Below are 15046 nucleotides of genomic sequence, written 5' to 3' on the forward strand. Positions count from 1 at the left end.
CTGGAGGACCAGTAACTCCGAATCTGACCGAACACTCCTAAGAGCCTATATTAGGACTTATTTAGTGGCGATATGGGTGTCAAAATGTTCACATTTTTCTGCACTTATTGCATCCACTGATTCGCGCCCAGCCGCCCTATTTAGGGTGACTCGTTCTCTCCTTAATGTAGGGGGAGTGGAGGAGCCCTTGCAGGGTAGAGCTGAGGAGTTTGTGCAGTTTCTGTCAAATAAAGTCACTCAGATTCGGATGGACCTGGACTCTGATTGGGCAATTCCGACCGAGCTGACGGGGGCAGGTCTTAGTCCTATTGTGTGGGAGGAGTTTGAGCCAGTGACTCCTGAGGAAGTGGACAAGGCTGTAGGAGCGATGAGTTCCTCCACTTGTTTGTTGGATCCGTGCCCCTCCTGGCTGGTTTTGGCCAGTAGGGAGGTGACACGAGGCTGGCTCCAGGCTTTAGTTAACGCATATTTGAGAGAAGGGGCCTTCCCGCAACCATTAAAGGAAGCGGTTGTAAGGTCCCTCCTCAAGAAGCCTTCCCTGGATCCAGCAGAATTAAAGAACTTTCGTCCAGTCTCCAACCTAGCCTTTGTGGGAAAGGTTGTAGAGAAAGTGGTGGCACTTCAGCTCCTGCGGTCATTGGATGAAACGGATTATCTGACCATTTTCAGTCTGGCTTCAGGCCTGGCTACAGCACGGAAACTGCTTTGGTCACACTGATGGATGATCTCTGGCGAGCCCGAGATGGGGGTCATTCCTCCATCTTGGTACTACTTGAGCTCTCAAGTAGGCTTTTGATACCATTGACCATGGTATCCTTCTGGGACAACTAAGGGAGCTGGGAGTGGGAGGCACCGTGTTACGGTGGTTCTCCTCCTATCTCTCTGGTCAGTCACAGTGTTGGTTGGAGGACAGAGGTCGACCCCTAGGCCCCTCATTTGCGGGGTGCCTCAGGGCTCGGTCCTTTCTCCCCTCCTATTTAACATCTACATGAAGCCGCTGGGTGAGATCATCCGACAATTCGGGGTGAGATATCAGCAGTACGCCCATGATACCCAGCTGTATAGCTCTACCCCGCGTCAATTCAGTGATGTAGTGGATGTGATGTGTCGGTGCCTGGAAGCTGTGAGGGTCTGGAGGGAGTCAACAGGCTCAGACTTAACCCAGACAAGACCGAGTGGCTGTAGGTATTGCCTCCTAAAGACTATGTTGATTGTCCATCCTTGGTTCTGGGGGAGGGGGAGAAATTGTCCCCCTCAGAATGGGCTCGCAATTTGGGTTTCCTCCTAGATTCACAGCTAAGATTAGAGCAACATTTAACAGCTGTAGCTAGGTGGACCTTTGCACAAGTTCACCTGGTGCAACAATTGCGACCCTACTTGGATCGGGAGGCTCTCCTCACAGTCACTCATGCCCTTGTCACCTCACGGTTAGATTATTGCAACGTGCTCTACATGGGGCTACCCTTGAGAAGTGTTCGGAGACTACAGTTGGTCCAGAATGCAGCCGCGCGAGCTATTGTGGGTGCACCTAGATACACCCATATTACACCAATTCTCTGCGAGCTGCACTGGCTCCCTATTGGTCTCCGGGCACAATTCAAGGTGTTGGTTACCTTTAAAGCCCTACATGGCTCAGGGCCAGGTTATCTTCGAGACCGCCTTCTATCACATAGCTCCCAGCGACCGGTAAGATCCCACAGAGTTGGTCTCCTCCGGGTCCCATCAGCTAAACAATGCCTTCTCTGTGGCTGGCCAGCTCTCTGGAACCAGTTACCTCTTGAGGTCCAGACCATTCCCACCCTATTGGCCTTCCGAAAAGCGGTGAAAACCTGGCTTTTCCGGCAGGCCTGGGGCCACTGATCTCGCTGTTGCGATCTTGTGAGATCTGGCCATGAATGGTGTGAATGGGTTTTAATGTTTTAATTTTTAAATGTTACTATAATGGTTTTTTTAAATGCATTGTAAGCCGCCCTGAGTCTCCGGAGAAAGGCGGCATATAAATTGAACTAATAAATAAATAAATAAATAAATAAATAAATAAATAAATAAATAAATAAATACATACATACATACATACATACATACATACATACATACTATCAAACCCTCAAGTTGATTTTATTGTATTCATATTTTAAGCATATATAAAATGTTGTTTCCAAAAAGGAAGCATTTTCAAAAGACAGAGTCGACTTTTTATATATTATACTCTCTTGTAGAAAAATGCTTATGATGAAGCCAGAAGCCACTTAAGAATTTAATGCTATTCTTTAGAAACTGTGCATATATCCACGGGATCTAAATATTAGTGTGGAATTAAATGAAACACATCTTCATTTTTCAGAGAAAAAAACATACCGTTTCACCCCAAATAAGACATCCCCTAATAATAAGCCCAATCGGGCTTTTGAGCACATGGCAACAAGACCAAGCGCTTATTTCAGGGTTCAAAAATATATAAGACAGGGTCTTCTTTTCGGGGAAACATGGTACTAGATAACTAACTTATTTAAGTGTCTCCTTTTCAGTCAATTACCCCAGAGGTCCACTACACTTTCTGCTCTATTTGTTTGTGCAAAGTCAATGAATATTTGGAATCAAGTAATACACACAAAACAAGGGTCATCACATATTTTTTTCAACCAGAATTGCAATATTCTCTAGGAGACTGAAATGAAAAACCAGTGACAGCAACCCTCTTTCATTCAGGAGAGGCCGCACAGATGGTGCTCTGTGCATTTATTTGACATAAAGAGCCAAGAGTAGCCCCTGCTCTATATTTACACTCCTTCCATCCAGCTAGAAAGGCTTCCCTGTCTTAAACCAAAAAATATCCAGTCCTTTGCCGGGAACAACAACATCACCACAAACCTGAGGATTGGACAACTTTCATCCTGAGAAATCTGACTAGCCCACTCTCAGAAACTCCAGTAAGGTCAGAGGGAAGGGCAGCTCTCAGGCCCTTCTGGCATACCTTGACAGTAGGGAATCCCTGCTGGGTTCTGTCTTTCACTGAGCCTCGGCTTCCCTCAGTGAGGTAGCGAGCTCTGTGTTGAGTCTCCGGCTGTACCAGGATCTTCAGCTCTTTGCCTTCACTTTTGCTCAGGTACTGACCACACAACATAGGGCTCTTCTTTCCTCCAGTCGCCTTGGGGACTTCTGAGGTTCTGAGATATTAAAGCAGATTAATAAACAGGTTACCAAAGGCTTTCCTTCCAAACAAGTGACGTGGCCAGGGAAACCAGGAGGCACAGAGACATACATGCAGACCTACATCATTTCTCTAGTTCCCTTTCACAAAAATTGTGTCACTTAATTAAAAGAACATAGCCAGAAACCTAAAAACCTATATTTTTAACTAGTAATTAGAGGATAAAATTTATAGTTATATTTTAACCATAAACAGTTTAAACAACCTCCTTAGTTCACCAGCTTGCATGAAATGCCAGTTCCTGGAACAGTTAACCTAGCGCATCTTCACAAATGTCACCTGGTTAAAATAAATCCTGATCATTTCTAGACCAAACGCTTCCTAGGCCCTATTGCTATATACTTCAGGCAAGTATATGTTTAAATACATTTTCAAACTGATGTTTTTAGATTAAAATATATTTAATTTCAGCACATTAAAATAACTGCATTGACTGTGACATAGCTATCTAGGCTGTGGACATTTAGACTAAATCCTGTATAAAATGGCTGCCGAATTTTTTTAGTATATCATGTCGACCCATTCACGCATGGCACTTTCTATGCATTTTAAAATGAGAGAAACTGAAATTGTGACATTTAAGTAAGCTGGGTTGCAATTATTTCTTTCTTTCGTTGAGAACAAATATATTAATGGAAAGAATTCATGCCACCAGGCTGAAAAAAACTATATTTGATGCAGTTCTCCTGAGCTATTTAAAGACAGATCACATGCATATTTTTCTACTGGCAACACGAAGATGACTTTTCAGAAGTAAATGAATCAAAAGAGAGTTTAGTTTTATAATAAATAAATTTAAATAAACCGGGGGGGGGGGGGGAGATAGCAATTAGTTCCCATTGGTAACACCATGCATTCAAAGTGAGATGCTGCATTTCTATGTTATCTATCAAGCTTGCTTTGCTCCTGATCCTTCAGGAGTTCGTTTGCAGAGGCAATATGGCAACGGATCAGAGTGGTTTATTTGCTTTAGAGCCTCTGGGAAGAAATAAATGCAAAATGATCCAGCTAAAGGTACACCACAAGGGGAGTTCCATAAATAAAATCTGTTTGAATAAACCCCAGAGGAACCATGAAAATAACTCTTCAGCCTGACTTTGGTTGTCACAAACAGGTCTGACCCTGATTTCCCTAACTTCTGGGATGGTAAAAATGGCAGAAAAGCTTCTCTCAGCTAGGTTTCCGGTCCAGGTAGACCAGTCACCTGAGTGCAGAAATGTTTATCGTGACACTTCTAGCTTCAAGATCAAGAACAGAGTTACAATAATTGCTAGCCTACAAGTGGGCCATAGATTGTGCTAGACCAAGCAATGACAGCAGTTTGTTATTTTATATCTTTTGATCCTCTGCCTTTTTTTTTCTCTAAGCATCCTACCAGCCCTGAAAATCTAAGCTAACTTTTTGTGCAAGGTTTCATTAAATTAGAGTAGGATCCTAGCATCTCATTTTTTTGTTCTTTTCTGCCCGATACCTTTGCTCTGTCAGGCATCCAAAAAACAAGAAATTGGTCTTTCTATTTGTGTTCCAGAGAAAACCAGTACTGGGCGAGATATTTACAAAACATGTGTGCAATGTGTTAAGCCCTCCTAGCTAGTCTTTCATAAACAATATGTGTATTATGAAGTAAATTATGTTTTACAAGTCAACTTCCAGGTGTGAGGCACAGCATGCAATATTGTTAAACTTGAAATTCTGCCTTATTTTGTTTGGGCACTTATGAATAAAACTCACATTGTTTCGAATAAGAATGCTTAACAAACATATTCAATCTTTACTGCAGGCTAAATAGTAACAGTTGCACAGGATTCTAATTTCTAAAAGAGGTTTAGACAATAATTGCATTTTGAAAACAATGAACTTTCCCATTTTATGAGAATATATGCAAATACATAAGAGCAGCCTAGAGGATATGGGCACCACATTTTCCATTGGCTTTTATTGCTTCAGAAATGGGTAACAAATAAATTCCTGCCACCCTTCTTTAGAAAATGTAACTATGCATTATTCAAAATCTGACCTCCGGAAGGCCTTGTTGTGCAAAAAGCCCCCAACCTCTTGATGCCTCCAGCCAGGGTTTGGGGACCTGTCATCTGAAATAGGAACTCTGACATACAATAGAAGCCCAAATACATGAAAGGAGCATTCTTTGGAGCTCAACATCAGAGCTCCAGCAGCCAAAATAGGACATCTGCTTTATACGATATGTGTATTGCACAATTTTGCCTTCTGAGATAATTACATTGATAAATTGATCATGATTATGAATAGTTATCCCCATCTCTGCAATCAATAAAGAATCAGCCCTCCCCCCCACCAAATTAGGTTTCATTTACCACAGATTTCATATGCACCACAGATTCTTGATACCAGGATTCATTCTGCTACTTGACCACAAAACTCACTAGATAATCCTTGAAAAAAGCATCAATTCCTAATTCCCCTAGTCAAGGAGCTCTTGGAAAATGTTAGGGCTGGGCAATACTTTGAATCCAAGTGACCTCCGTGATTGGGAGTGTGCACCAGGGTGCAGTCCTGGGAAAAGGCACATTTAAAGCAATTAGTGCATGCCCAACCACATTTCCCCTTTCAAATACGGAAGCGATGCACAACTTGACACAGTATAAAGCAGCCTCTGAATCTCTATGATAGGAAAGCATTTTATTTTAATTAAACCCAGTACTATATTCTAGTAGTTACTTAGCAGCTGAAGTACATTCAGTTCTGGAAAAAAATTAAACAACACTGACTCCTTGTATTTATTCTATAAAAATAGTCAACAGCATTAATTCAATGGGTTGATTTCTAAGTCAACATTCATAGGACTACAGTGTTCATTTTCAGATTATGAATTTATTTCTTGAAGAATCACCTCTTCTAATAGCCTCTTTTAATATAGTCTGAAGATGACTTTTGATAATGTGGATAATCTGCAGAATCAGCAGTTTTCATTTTAATGTTGTCCTTGTACGGCTTTTATAAATTTTGTGTGAGGAGAACAGGTCATATAAGACTACGGGCCACATTGTATAAGGCCTCTCCAATCATAGCCTGGAAAGTTGTTTAGCGGCAAGCCTCACTCTGGAGAGTCTCTTATGATCTCCCTCCTCCAAGAGAAGGCAAAGCAAGATGGCTTTTCCTTTACATGGCAAATCTTTCTTCCCGTAATTCAATATTTTCTGACCAAGGATAACATGAAATAGACTTTTCTGTAAGAAACAAGAGAAGTCCTTCAAAGGAGGAGGCAAACTCAAAAGATTTCACTGCATGACTTTGTGTCCACATTCACATGCAGTAAGCCAGAGTGGTAAAAATTCTGACTTATGAGGAACAATCTACCACACCACGGCCCAACTGCTCCTATTGCCACCGACACAGAGAACAAGCCCTGACCATCCATCCAGTGGCTTGCCTCTTCTTAAATGCAAAGCTATGCTTGTCCACCTTGTTAAAATTCAGAGGAAGAAGCCATGATTTGACCTAAGCATGTAACCCTGACTTGCAAAGAACTGAGTGGGCTAGATTCCTCGATCACACATAAATTATAATCAGAGCTTTCCATATTTATTGGCCGACATGAGGCATCAAACAAAATGGCGCCCCAAGATGTTGCTTGTTCCCAGGAAAATTAGAATTCTTTACAAGTGTCACTTAGGTTTCTAGGCAATGCAATAGGCTGCAGCAGGGTGGAGGGTCGCTGATTTCTCAGGCAAATGCACCTCGTATTGTCCCATGGCCAACACTGAGGATCTTGTGATCCTCTGGATTCCAAAGGTGAGGACTGCCATTGGGTAGAAAATCAGCAATTTCCTTCCATAATACGCATGTGCACTTTCCACTCATGAAGTGGGATGCAAACCAGAGTTCCTAAATCAAGATGCAATTAAATGAAGAGATGAGAAACCACCACCCAAGCAGGCTGCAGGCAACATTTGCGCATACACGTACACACAACTGAGAAGCACAGAGCAAAACAGGATAGAGATTTATTTCTGAAAGATCAGTTACAGAACTGAGATGACACAAACACAAATGTGGTTCATCTTAACATTTTAGAAAGAATATGAAAGGTCAAAATCAGCTGCCTTTAATTGATGCAGAGTGTGAAACAGAAGCAGGTGAAGTGTGGACTTAAGTCCCCACAATTATCTCTGTTGCGGAAAATATACAAGAGCTGATTCCAACTTTAAGCTCTCTGTTTTAAACCTGTTTCTTACTGAAAGACTCCCCACACGCTAATCACGCTCCACAAGGAAAAGCTGACAACCGTTCCTGTTCAATGACTGCTAAACTTAAGAAACTATCAAATATCAGCTCTCCCATCTCTCTCAGTGAAAATGTGTGCTGAACTCTAGGGAAAAATCAAAGTTATGTTTTTAGTTTGTTTGTCTGCTTTAACATATGTTGATAGAACATAAAGGCAGATACCAACCCATTTCCTGCTTTCAAGTTGCTTTTGCTCTCCGTGCCGAGTTGAGAAAGGACATAATGAGGCGCTTTGGCACTGTCAGCATCAAAGATATCCATGGTCGATTCTTCACAATCTCTCGGTTTGATCCCTGGCCTCTGCTTTGGATTTCGCTTACGAGATTTACGTGGCACCTCAGTGTTATCATTGTAGGAACTGGTACTCATGTTACTGAAGTTAGAGGGGGAGTCTTCCATCCACATACTGCAGCTTTGCTCAGACTCCAATCCGCACCCCTCATCCTGGCAGGACATCCGGCTGTTGTCCAGCAAATCCTCTGGTGGTGGCGAGATGTACAGGACTGTGTGCCTCTTCGGGGTGGACTGTGGCTGCGGCTGCTGGACTGTGTTATTGATTAACTGCTTGTCACTTACCCCACGGTTACTTACCCCCATGGCTGAGGAGCAGCCCTCCACTTGCATAGCTTTGCTGTCAGTGACTGAGGTAGAGTAAATGGTGGGGCCGGAAGAGGTGGTAAAGGAGCTGCAAGCACCGCCCACGGAGGAAGAGGGAGCTGAAGAAGCATCTGTGGTGTATAATCCACAAGTCAATACAGGGTCCCTGATCCCAACTCTGCTGGCTATAGCAGTCCCTTTGAAGTAGCGTGATTTGGTGAACCGATTCTTTCCCCAAATTAACATTTTAGAATTTGGCTTGTTTTGGAATTTAAGCGCTTCAAGTAATATAAGGCTTAAGCAATACAGAAGTATTTAGAAAAGATATCCAAATTATATTTCTTATTTTAGTGCATAGTAGCAATCAGACTTTTCAGAAAATCTGTAAGTCACAAAATGGTTGCAAGCAAACAAAGGTGCTTTCATTGCCTCATCTGGACCATCGAAAATGATAGAAACCCCCAGGAATGTGCATTTTAGGCCACATTATTGCCAATTGTTCAGCATCTGAACTGTTGAAAAACCTGGGACTGTGCTTAGCCACGAAGTATTAAAATAAGTTTCTAACCTATGAAGCAGAGAACTACAGGTCATTTTTAATGCAGACACTCCCTGCTTCAGAGGCAAATCCTGGAATAAAAATAATGAGAAAATAAATGAGAAGAGAGCTGCTGATTATTCCAGATATCAATTATCAAATGAGAAATGAAATATAAAATAACTGAACAGCAACAAATGGAACTGGTACCAAGTGTCATTTATGAGTTTTCAAAAAAAAAAAAAAGCATTGGCTAAGGTTTTAACTTGGAGGATGCCCTGGTCCTGATGAGAGAATGAGGCTGTTTCAGCTCCCTCAGGTGAAAGAATAAATGCTCTTGGAGGAGGGTGGGGGGTGGGGGCAGAAAGGGGCAGGCAGAGATCCCTTCCTCAGCCAAAAGTAGCTCAACGTTCTTCAAGCTAGAAGAAAGAATGAGGAACTCAACTGGAGCAGCCCCTGTCAAGGGAAGAGGCAAGACAGGTTCATGCAAATGAAAGGAATGATTATGCAGGAATCCCACAGGCCCCAAAATCTTCTGGATAACAAGGTAACTGCTCAAGAGTAACTGCTCAATTGGCTCAAGAGGGCCTGGTGGCTCAGCAGACTAAAAGCATTGTGATTAACACCAGCTGTCTGCAATTACTGTAAATTCGAATCTCACCAGGCTCAAGGTTGATTCAGCCTTCCATCCTTTCTAAGGTAGGTTAAATGAGGACCCAGTTTGTGGGGGCAATAAGCTGACTTTGTATAAATATACAAAAGCATGAAGGCTATTGCTTAACGCATTGTAAGCCGCCCTGAGTCTCCGGAGAAGGGCGGCATATAAATCAAATAAAAAAAAAAAGAGTTAGATGGGCTCTAAAACATCTCTGGAGATGCTCCAGAATGCTGTGAAATCAAGAACCAAAAAAAAAACCTTAACTTGGGACGTGAACTTGTCTTACAAAATCAGATAAATTGAAGAAGCATTGAATCTTGAAAGCGGCATCTTCTCTAGAAAGTAAACAAATGGGCAATATTTTTCTTAATGCAAAAGAATACTTTTTTATGAGCCACTGGCCTCAAATGGAATAAGTGCAGTGTGTATACTCAGCTTTTAGTGTGATTATTTAAAAGTATTACAATTTTTTTAAAAAAATTATTCCGAAAATAAATAAATGATTACCTTGGCTATCTAACTTTGTGGTCACTTTAACTGAAAATACTAGTACATCATCAAAAGATGGAAGAAATACATATTAAGAGGGAATCATATCAATCTTCTACTTTAGCTTTAATTCAGAGGAACCTTTATCTGTGAGGTATTCTCTCAGGATTCCTCATTCCATTGCCAGATAATTGCTAAAATAATCTAGAGCACTGATTGATACCAGTTCCATTTTCAAGCTTGTGCCTCAACAAATGCAGTGGTTGAAATTGGAAAATTCAGTCATTCAAAACTGCATTTTAATTATAAAAAATTTTTATATCATGCATTAATGCAGTGCTTTCCTTAGAAAATTTTAAAATTTGTTTCAGTGACTATAATTGCTGATTTGCAGCCACTTTTGAGTTAGAATAAGTTGACATTTCTAAAGTGATCTTTATTAAAACAGAGCAAATGTATACTTTAATTATTCACTCACTCAGCTATTCACTTGCTTTGATTAGATATTCTGTGTGAATTATGAAATACATGCAGAAAGAATGCTGTAAACTTGCATTGGCATAAACAATACTTTCTCCAAGTTGGAAAACCCATGCAAAATGTGACAATGCTTTAATTTCTACATAAGAAAAGAGCAAGTAGGAAGACTAACTCATCTCTGATGTAAACTGTCCAAAATACTGACTGGGGTGTTTTGACCAGTCTGTTAGCCTAGCATCCATTTTTATCTGTGGGTTAAGTGAGATAAAGACGGTCACCTCTGGAAAAGGACAACCCATTTTCTTATTTAAAAGGGGGAATTCGTACAATCACCCAAATCCATACTGGCCCATTATGCCAGATTAATTCCCTACAGAGGGAATTCACATGAAAATAAAAATCTTTCCAAGAAACACAATGATTATTAGAGTTTATTAAACAATATTAACACAAAGTGAGAAGCATGTTACAAATAAATAGTAACTCCTCCAAAATATTATTTTACATGATATTTGAAAAGGAAAAAAAAATGATTTTGCTTATACACAAAGGAAATCAAGTGATCCAGCTTTGTTTTTGTAAAATTTTGTTAGCCCTATGTTTCAGGTTGCAATTAGGATAGATTAGGGCAAATAAAACAAACTGCTTGATTGATTTTATAATAAACTATGTCAAGATATAAATTAGAGGCTTTCAAAGCTTTAAAAAAATGAGCAAGTTTAGTTACTTCAATTAAGCACAGTAATTATAATATGCAAGTAGTCCTCAATTTATAACCATTTGTTTAACAACCATTCGAAGTTAGAAAAGCTCTGAAGAAGTGATTTATGACTACCGCAGCATCTCTGCAGTCGCATGATCAAAATTTGGCTGCTTGGCAATTGACAGGTATTCACACAAAGTCCCGGGACCAGAATATTGCCACTTAAAACCTTTCAAGGGGACTTCCAACAAGCAAAGTCCATGGGGGGAGCCAAATTCACGGTTCACTTAATGCAAAAAAAGGTTGCAAAATCAGGCTAATTACTAATGACTACACTGCTTAACAACAGATATGTTCCAGTCCCAACTGTGGTTGTAAGTCGAGGACTACCTGTACAGGGATCAAGCAGAAAAGAGTGTAACCTAGGATTGATATCCTCCTGCTGTATTTGAAGTTTGCGAGACTTCATTTTAAGGGACTGAATACACCTCAGCAAAGAATGCATGTTCACTTTTCATATGGCAGAACTATAGGGTGTTATGTGAATTCATGTTTAGTATGCAATAGCAAAACCTTGACTGATCAGTTGATGCTAAAGCAGCTTCAAAAACAAATTAATCCCAAATCAGGAGAGTCAAAATGTCTCTTCAAACCTGACATTCGTGAAGAATTATGTCCAAAAATTGGCTGGATCTGGGGAAAGGGTTTTCGGAAATCTCATTTCCCGCTGTTAAAATACAGGTGTTTACAGGGCACTCCAATGTTTAGTATTATTTCTAGGGCATAAATTAATTTCTAGGATCAAAATTGCATTATTAATAAAACTGAAGCTGGACAGGTTAGTTTTATGCATTCTGTGAAATGCGAGATTACACATCAACAAAGCTAAGTGCCACCAAATCCTTTTTTACAATTATAATCATATGCCAAATATTTTTATGAGTATTGTGGCAATAAATGGTTAATTGTTTATAATTAAAGCCTCCAAAGATCTTGGTGCTCTCATACTATCCATTCTGCAATTGAAACAAACTGTGTAGTTTAAAAAGGCATAGTAGCAATTTTAGTAGCATTGTTCAGATTATTATTCTGCCTCTAGGCAAGCAGACAGCAAGACAAAACAGCATAGTACAATACAAAAAGCATCGACTCTGTTCTGTGTTACAACTATGGAACTAGAGTGACTTCCAAACAGTACTGAGCCTTGTTCACAGATACACTCACTGCCTTCCAGAGACTAAGAGTATATAATCTAAATGCCCAGTGCATTTTTATAGCAATGAGACTGAGATCTTAGAGCTCAAGAATCAGGAGCAGAGAAGCTGGCCTAATCAAAGATACAGCTGCTGCTGCTCAAGTTGCTAGAAAAAGTGTAATAGTCTTCTTCCCTCTTGGAAGACTTAAATTTATAAAAAAAACTTCTGTCCTTCATAGGCTCTTTGGTAGGCATAGAGAAAATGGCTATCTTTAGGCAAAGCTTAAAGCATTTGTTTACTGCATTAGCATTTCATTCTCTGAGAGAGTTCAGGGTACTCTGAGAGGGAGGCCTTCAGAGGCACCAGATTTTTCAAGATGCTAAGCATAAATCTAGCGATAAGAAGATATTGCAACTGCTTTTTCCCAGCATATAGGGATGGTAGGGCCCAGTGCCTCGGGTGTCCTTCTGAGCATTTCCATGCAAAACAATATATGCACAAGCAGCCAATGAATGAAGCATGGCAGACATTTGCCACTACTCTTCACTGTTCAGGAGACCGAAGAGAAAATGTGTGGATCCCCTAAAACAGGGATTAGGGCAGATCCATTCCAAAGGCAATTCCCCCATACAAGTAACCTTTAGGAATCTTGATTTCTTTCTTTTTGTTGGCTACAATTCTTCCCAATTACTGGGCGAGTGGACTTTCCAGAGTCAGTGAAGAAAAAGTTAGAAGTTCTGAAGTAAAGACAGAGGGACACCAGACCTTGTATTGTCAAAGTCACAGACAAAGTGGCTGCAAATCTGCTTCCATACCTTCATGCCAACTTTGGCTTACTAATCTTCTCCAGCTTCATTTATTGATACAATGTCAAAAGCTTTATTAGAGGTTAACTTAAGTCAATCCACTATTTATAAAACAAAATAAAAAGGAAAGAAGAGAGACTGATGAAGAAGTCTGAAACGAGACCGACCTATACCCTGGGTGAGATTGGATGGGTTAAGTGTCTCTGGTACTATTTGTCTTCACTATTGATAGCACACAACCCACCACACGATGCCTGTCTCTGAATGGCGAAGCTAGAATGCAAGTTAAGTGTATTAATAGAGAAAACAACTAGCATCCCAGCAATATCAAAAAGCAACCCCCTTTACTTTAAACATTCAATGCAGATTCAGAATAGATTGGTCACTTATATTATAGCCCAAATAGTTTAAAATTTCCCTTTACATTTACATGCCATAAGAGCGTTTTAAAAAATCAAATCAGAGTCCAATCTGCTTTGACACAGAGAATAACTTAATATTTGTACTGACAGATGCATAAGTTGTTATTTCTTACCTGCAACTTTAACTGGATGTTCATGTTCATCAATTCAGACTAGGAAGTCTGACAATCAAAAATGATAATTAGAGGCAGTCAAGCAGCAGACTAGCCCTCAGCTCTTTGAGGCAGAGCCCTGGGAGGCTGCCATTGGGCCCTGCTGATAAGATGCCAACAGCATCCTTTGAGAGGGCAGCCTTCTCTCCCCCCCCAACCCCCCCCCAAGTGCTATTCTTAGTTTACTGAATTTTACCTCAGGGACAGAAGCACTTACTCCCCCCATCCCTTTTCTGATGTTTTGTAAAGGCAGCTTTTTCCTTAGCATACTTATGGTAAGCATTGGTAAAACATTGCAACCACTACTCATTCCAGTGCAGCCTGATAGCTAATATCTTTATCCAAATATCAGCTCCAATAGCAAGAAAAAGGTCCAGCTCAGGGAAATCATACCCGACGGACAGAAACCCCTTCTCTAAACCTCTCCGGGTAGACCCCTGCGTGTCCTGAGCCACAGGCAACTGATTTTACTTAGCAGGCATTGGGGAGAATAGCAGGTCTTATATCTCTTTGTCCATCATGAGCTCTTATTTCCAACACAAACTAAACCACTTAGAGGAAGCTGTTCTTGATCTTTTATTTATCTGCTTATTGATTATTAAATTAATATGCCACCTATCTAACTATAAAGTGATTCATTTATTTTCTCTTCTTTCAAAGCGTGCTTTTCCAATTTTTGAAACACCATTAGAATGCAAAGGACTCATCTGGGATATTACTTGGCATCAATTTGAAGAATATACTTCAATTCAATATTTATTATTAAATAAATGCACAGCCCCAGCAACTTTGGGCAGATGTTTTAAAAAATTACAATTATGCCTGCATACTTCTTATCACAGACATGCCAAGCTGCCCTATGCTATGAAGCAGAATACAATAATGGTTCCTGGTTTAGACTTGTTTAGAATTTAAGTGGTAAATTCCATGGGACTGAAGTTGATCGACATAATATTCTACCACCCAGAGCAGCCTTATGGCAAGACAGGCGGCAAATAAATTTAACAAATAAATAATAATTCCAATTTCAATGTCTCAACTCTGATCATTTGAGCTCAAAAGTAAGCAAAGCTAGGCCTGGTTAATATTTAGATAGGGAATGCCAGGAAACATCAGAGTTGCCAGATTGCGATTTTTTGCATGTTCACGTCAGGTAAACTATCTAGATGTGTCCATGGAATCATCCTGAATCAAAATGAACTCAAAGGCATCTACTTTTTAATTTGCTTTTAATATAAGCACTGAACAGCAGCTAGGAAATTCAGTATCTGTAGTACCATAATTTCTTCAACATACAATTTTAGAGGAGGTTATCAGGAAGCCCATCTTGCACCTCCAGTTCAGAGTTATGGATCTTCCCTTTAAGAAATACTCCGGCCATTTATCTCTTTATAGGCTCAAGAATGATTTTGCTCAGGTTAAACAAGTGTTATTCCTGTTTTATGCTTCTTTTATATATTTTGATTAGCTAGTACAAATTTAATTAGATTATTTTTATACATACTAGAAGCTGAACTGGTGCACCAGTTCT

General features: G+C 40.2%; 1 protein-coding gene across 6 annotated transcripts in view; it reads right to left on the reverse strand.

Annotated features, from left to right (window-relative positions):
* Window positions 1-15046, reverse strand: part of NFAT5 (nuclear factor of activated T cells 5) — a 46192-nt gene that overhangs the window by 14082 nt on the left and 17064 nt on the right. For 5 of the 6 annotated variants that reach the window (XM_087877063.1, XM_034426711.3, XM_034426709.3 and 2 more), the window contains exons 3-4: window positions 7641-8202; window positions 2975-3167 (exon numbers count right to left, since the gene is read on the reverse strand). In XM_087877063.1, coding sequence (XP_087733189.1) covers window positions 2975-3167; window positions 7641-8202 — 755 coding nt within the window. Of the gene's footprint in view, window positions 1-2974; window positions 3168-7640; window positions 8203-8639; window positions 8702-15046 lie in introns of those variants that run through there. The other variant, XM_060682441.2, reaches the window with a different exon arrangement.

Source organism: Pantherophis guttatus, chromosome 11, assembly GCF_059756535.1.
Source record: "Pantherophis guttatus breed Tessera chromosome 11, ASM5975653v1, whole genome shotgun sequence".
Classification (NCBI taxonomy): Eukaryota; Metazoa; Chordata; class Lepidosauria; order Squamata; family Colubridae; genus Pantherophis; species Pantherophis guttatus.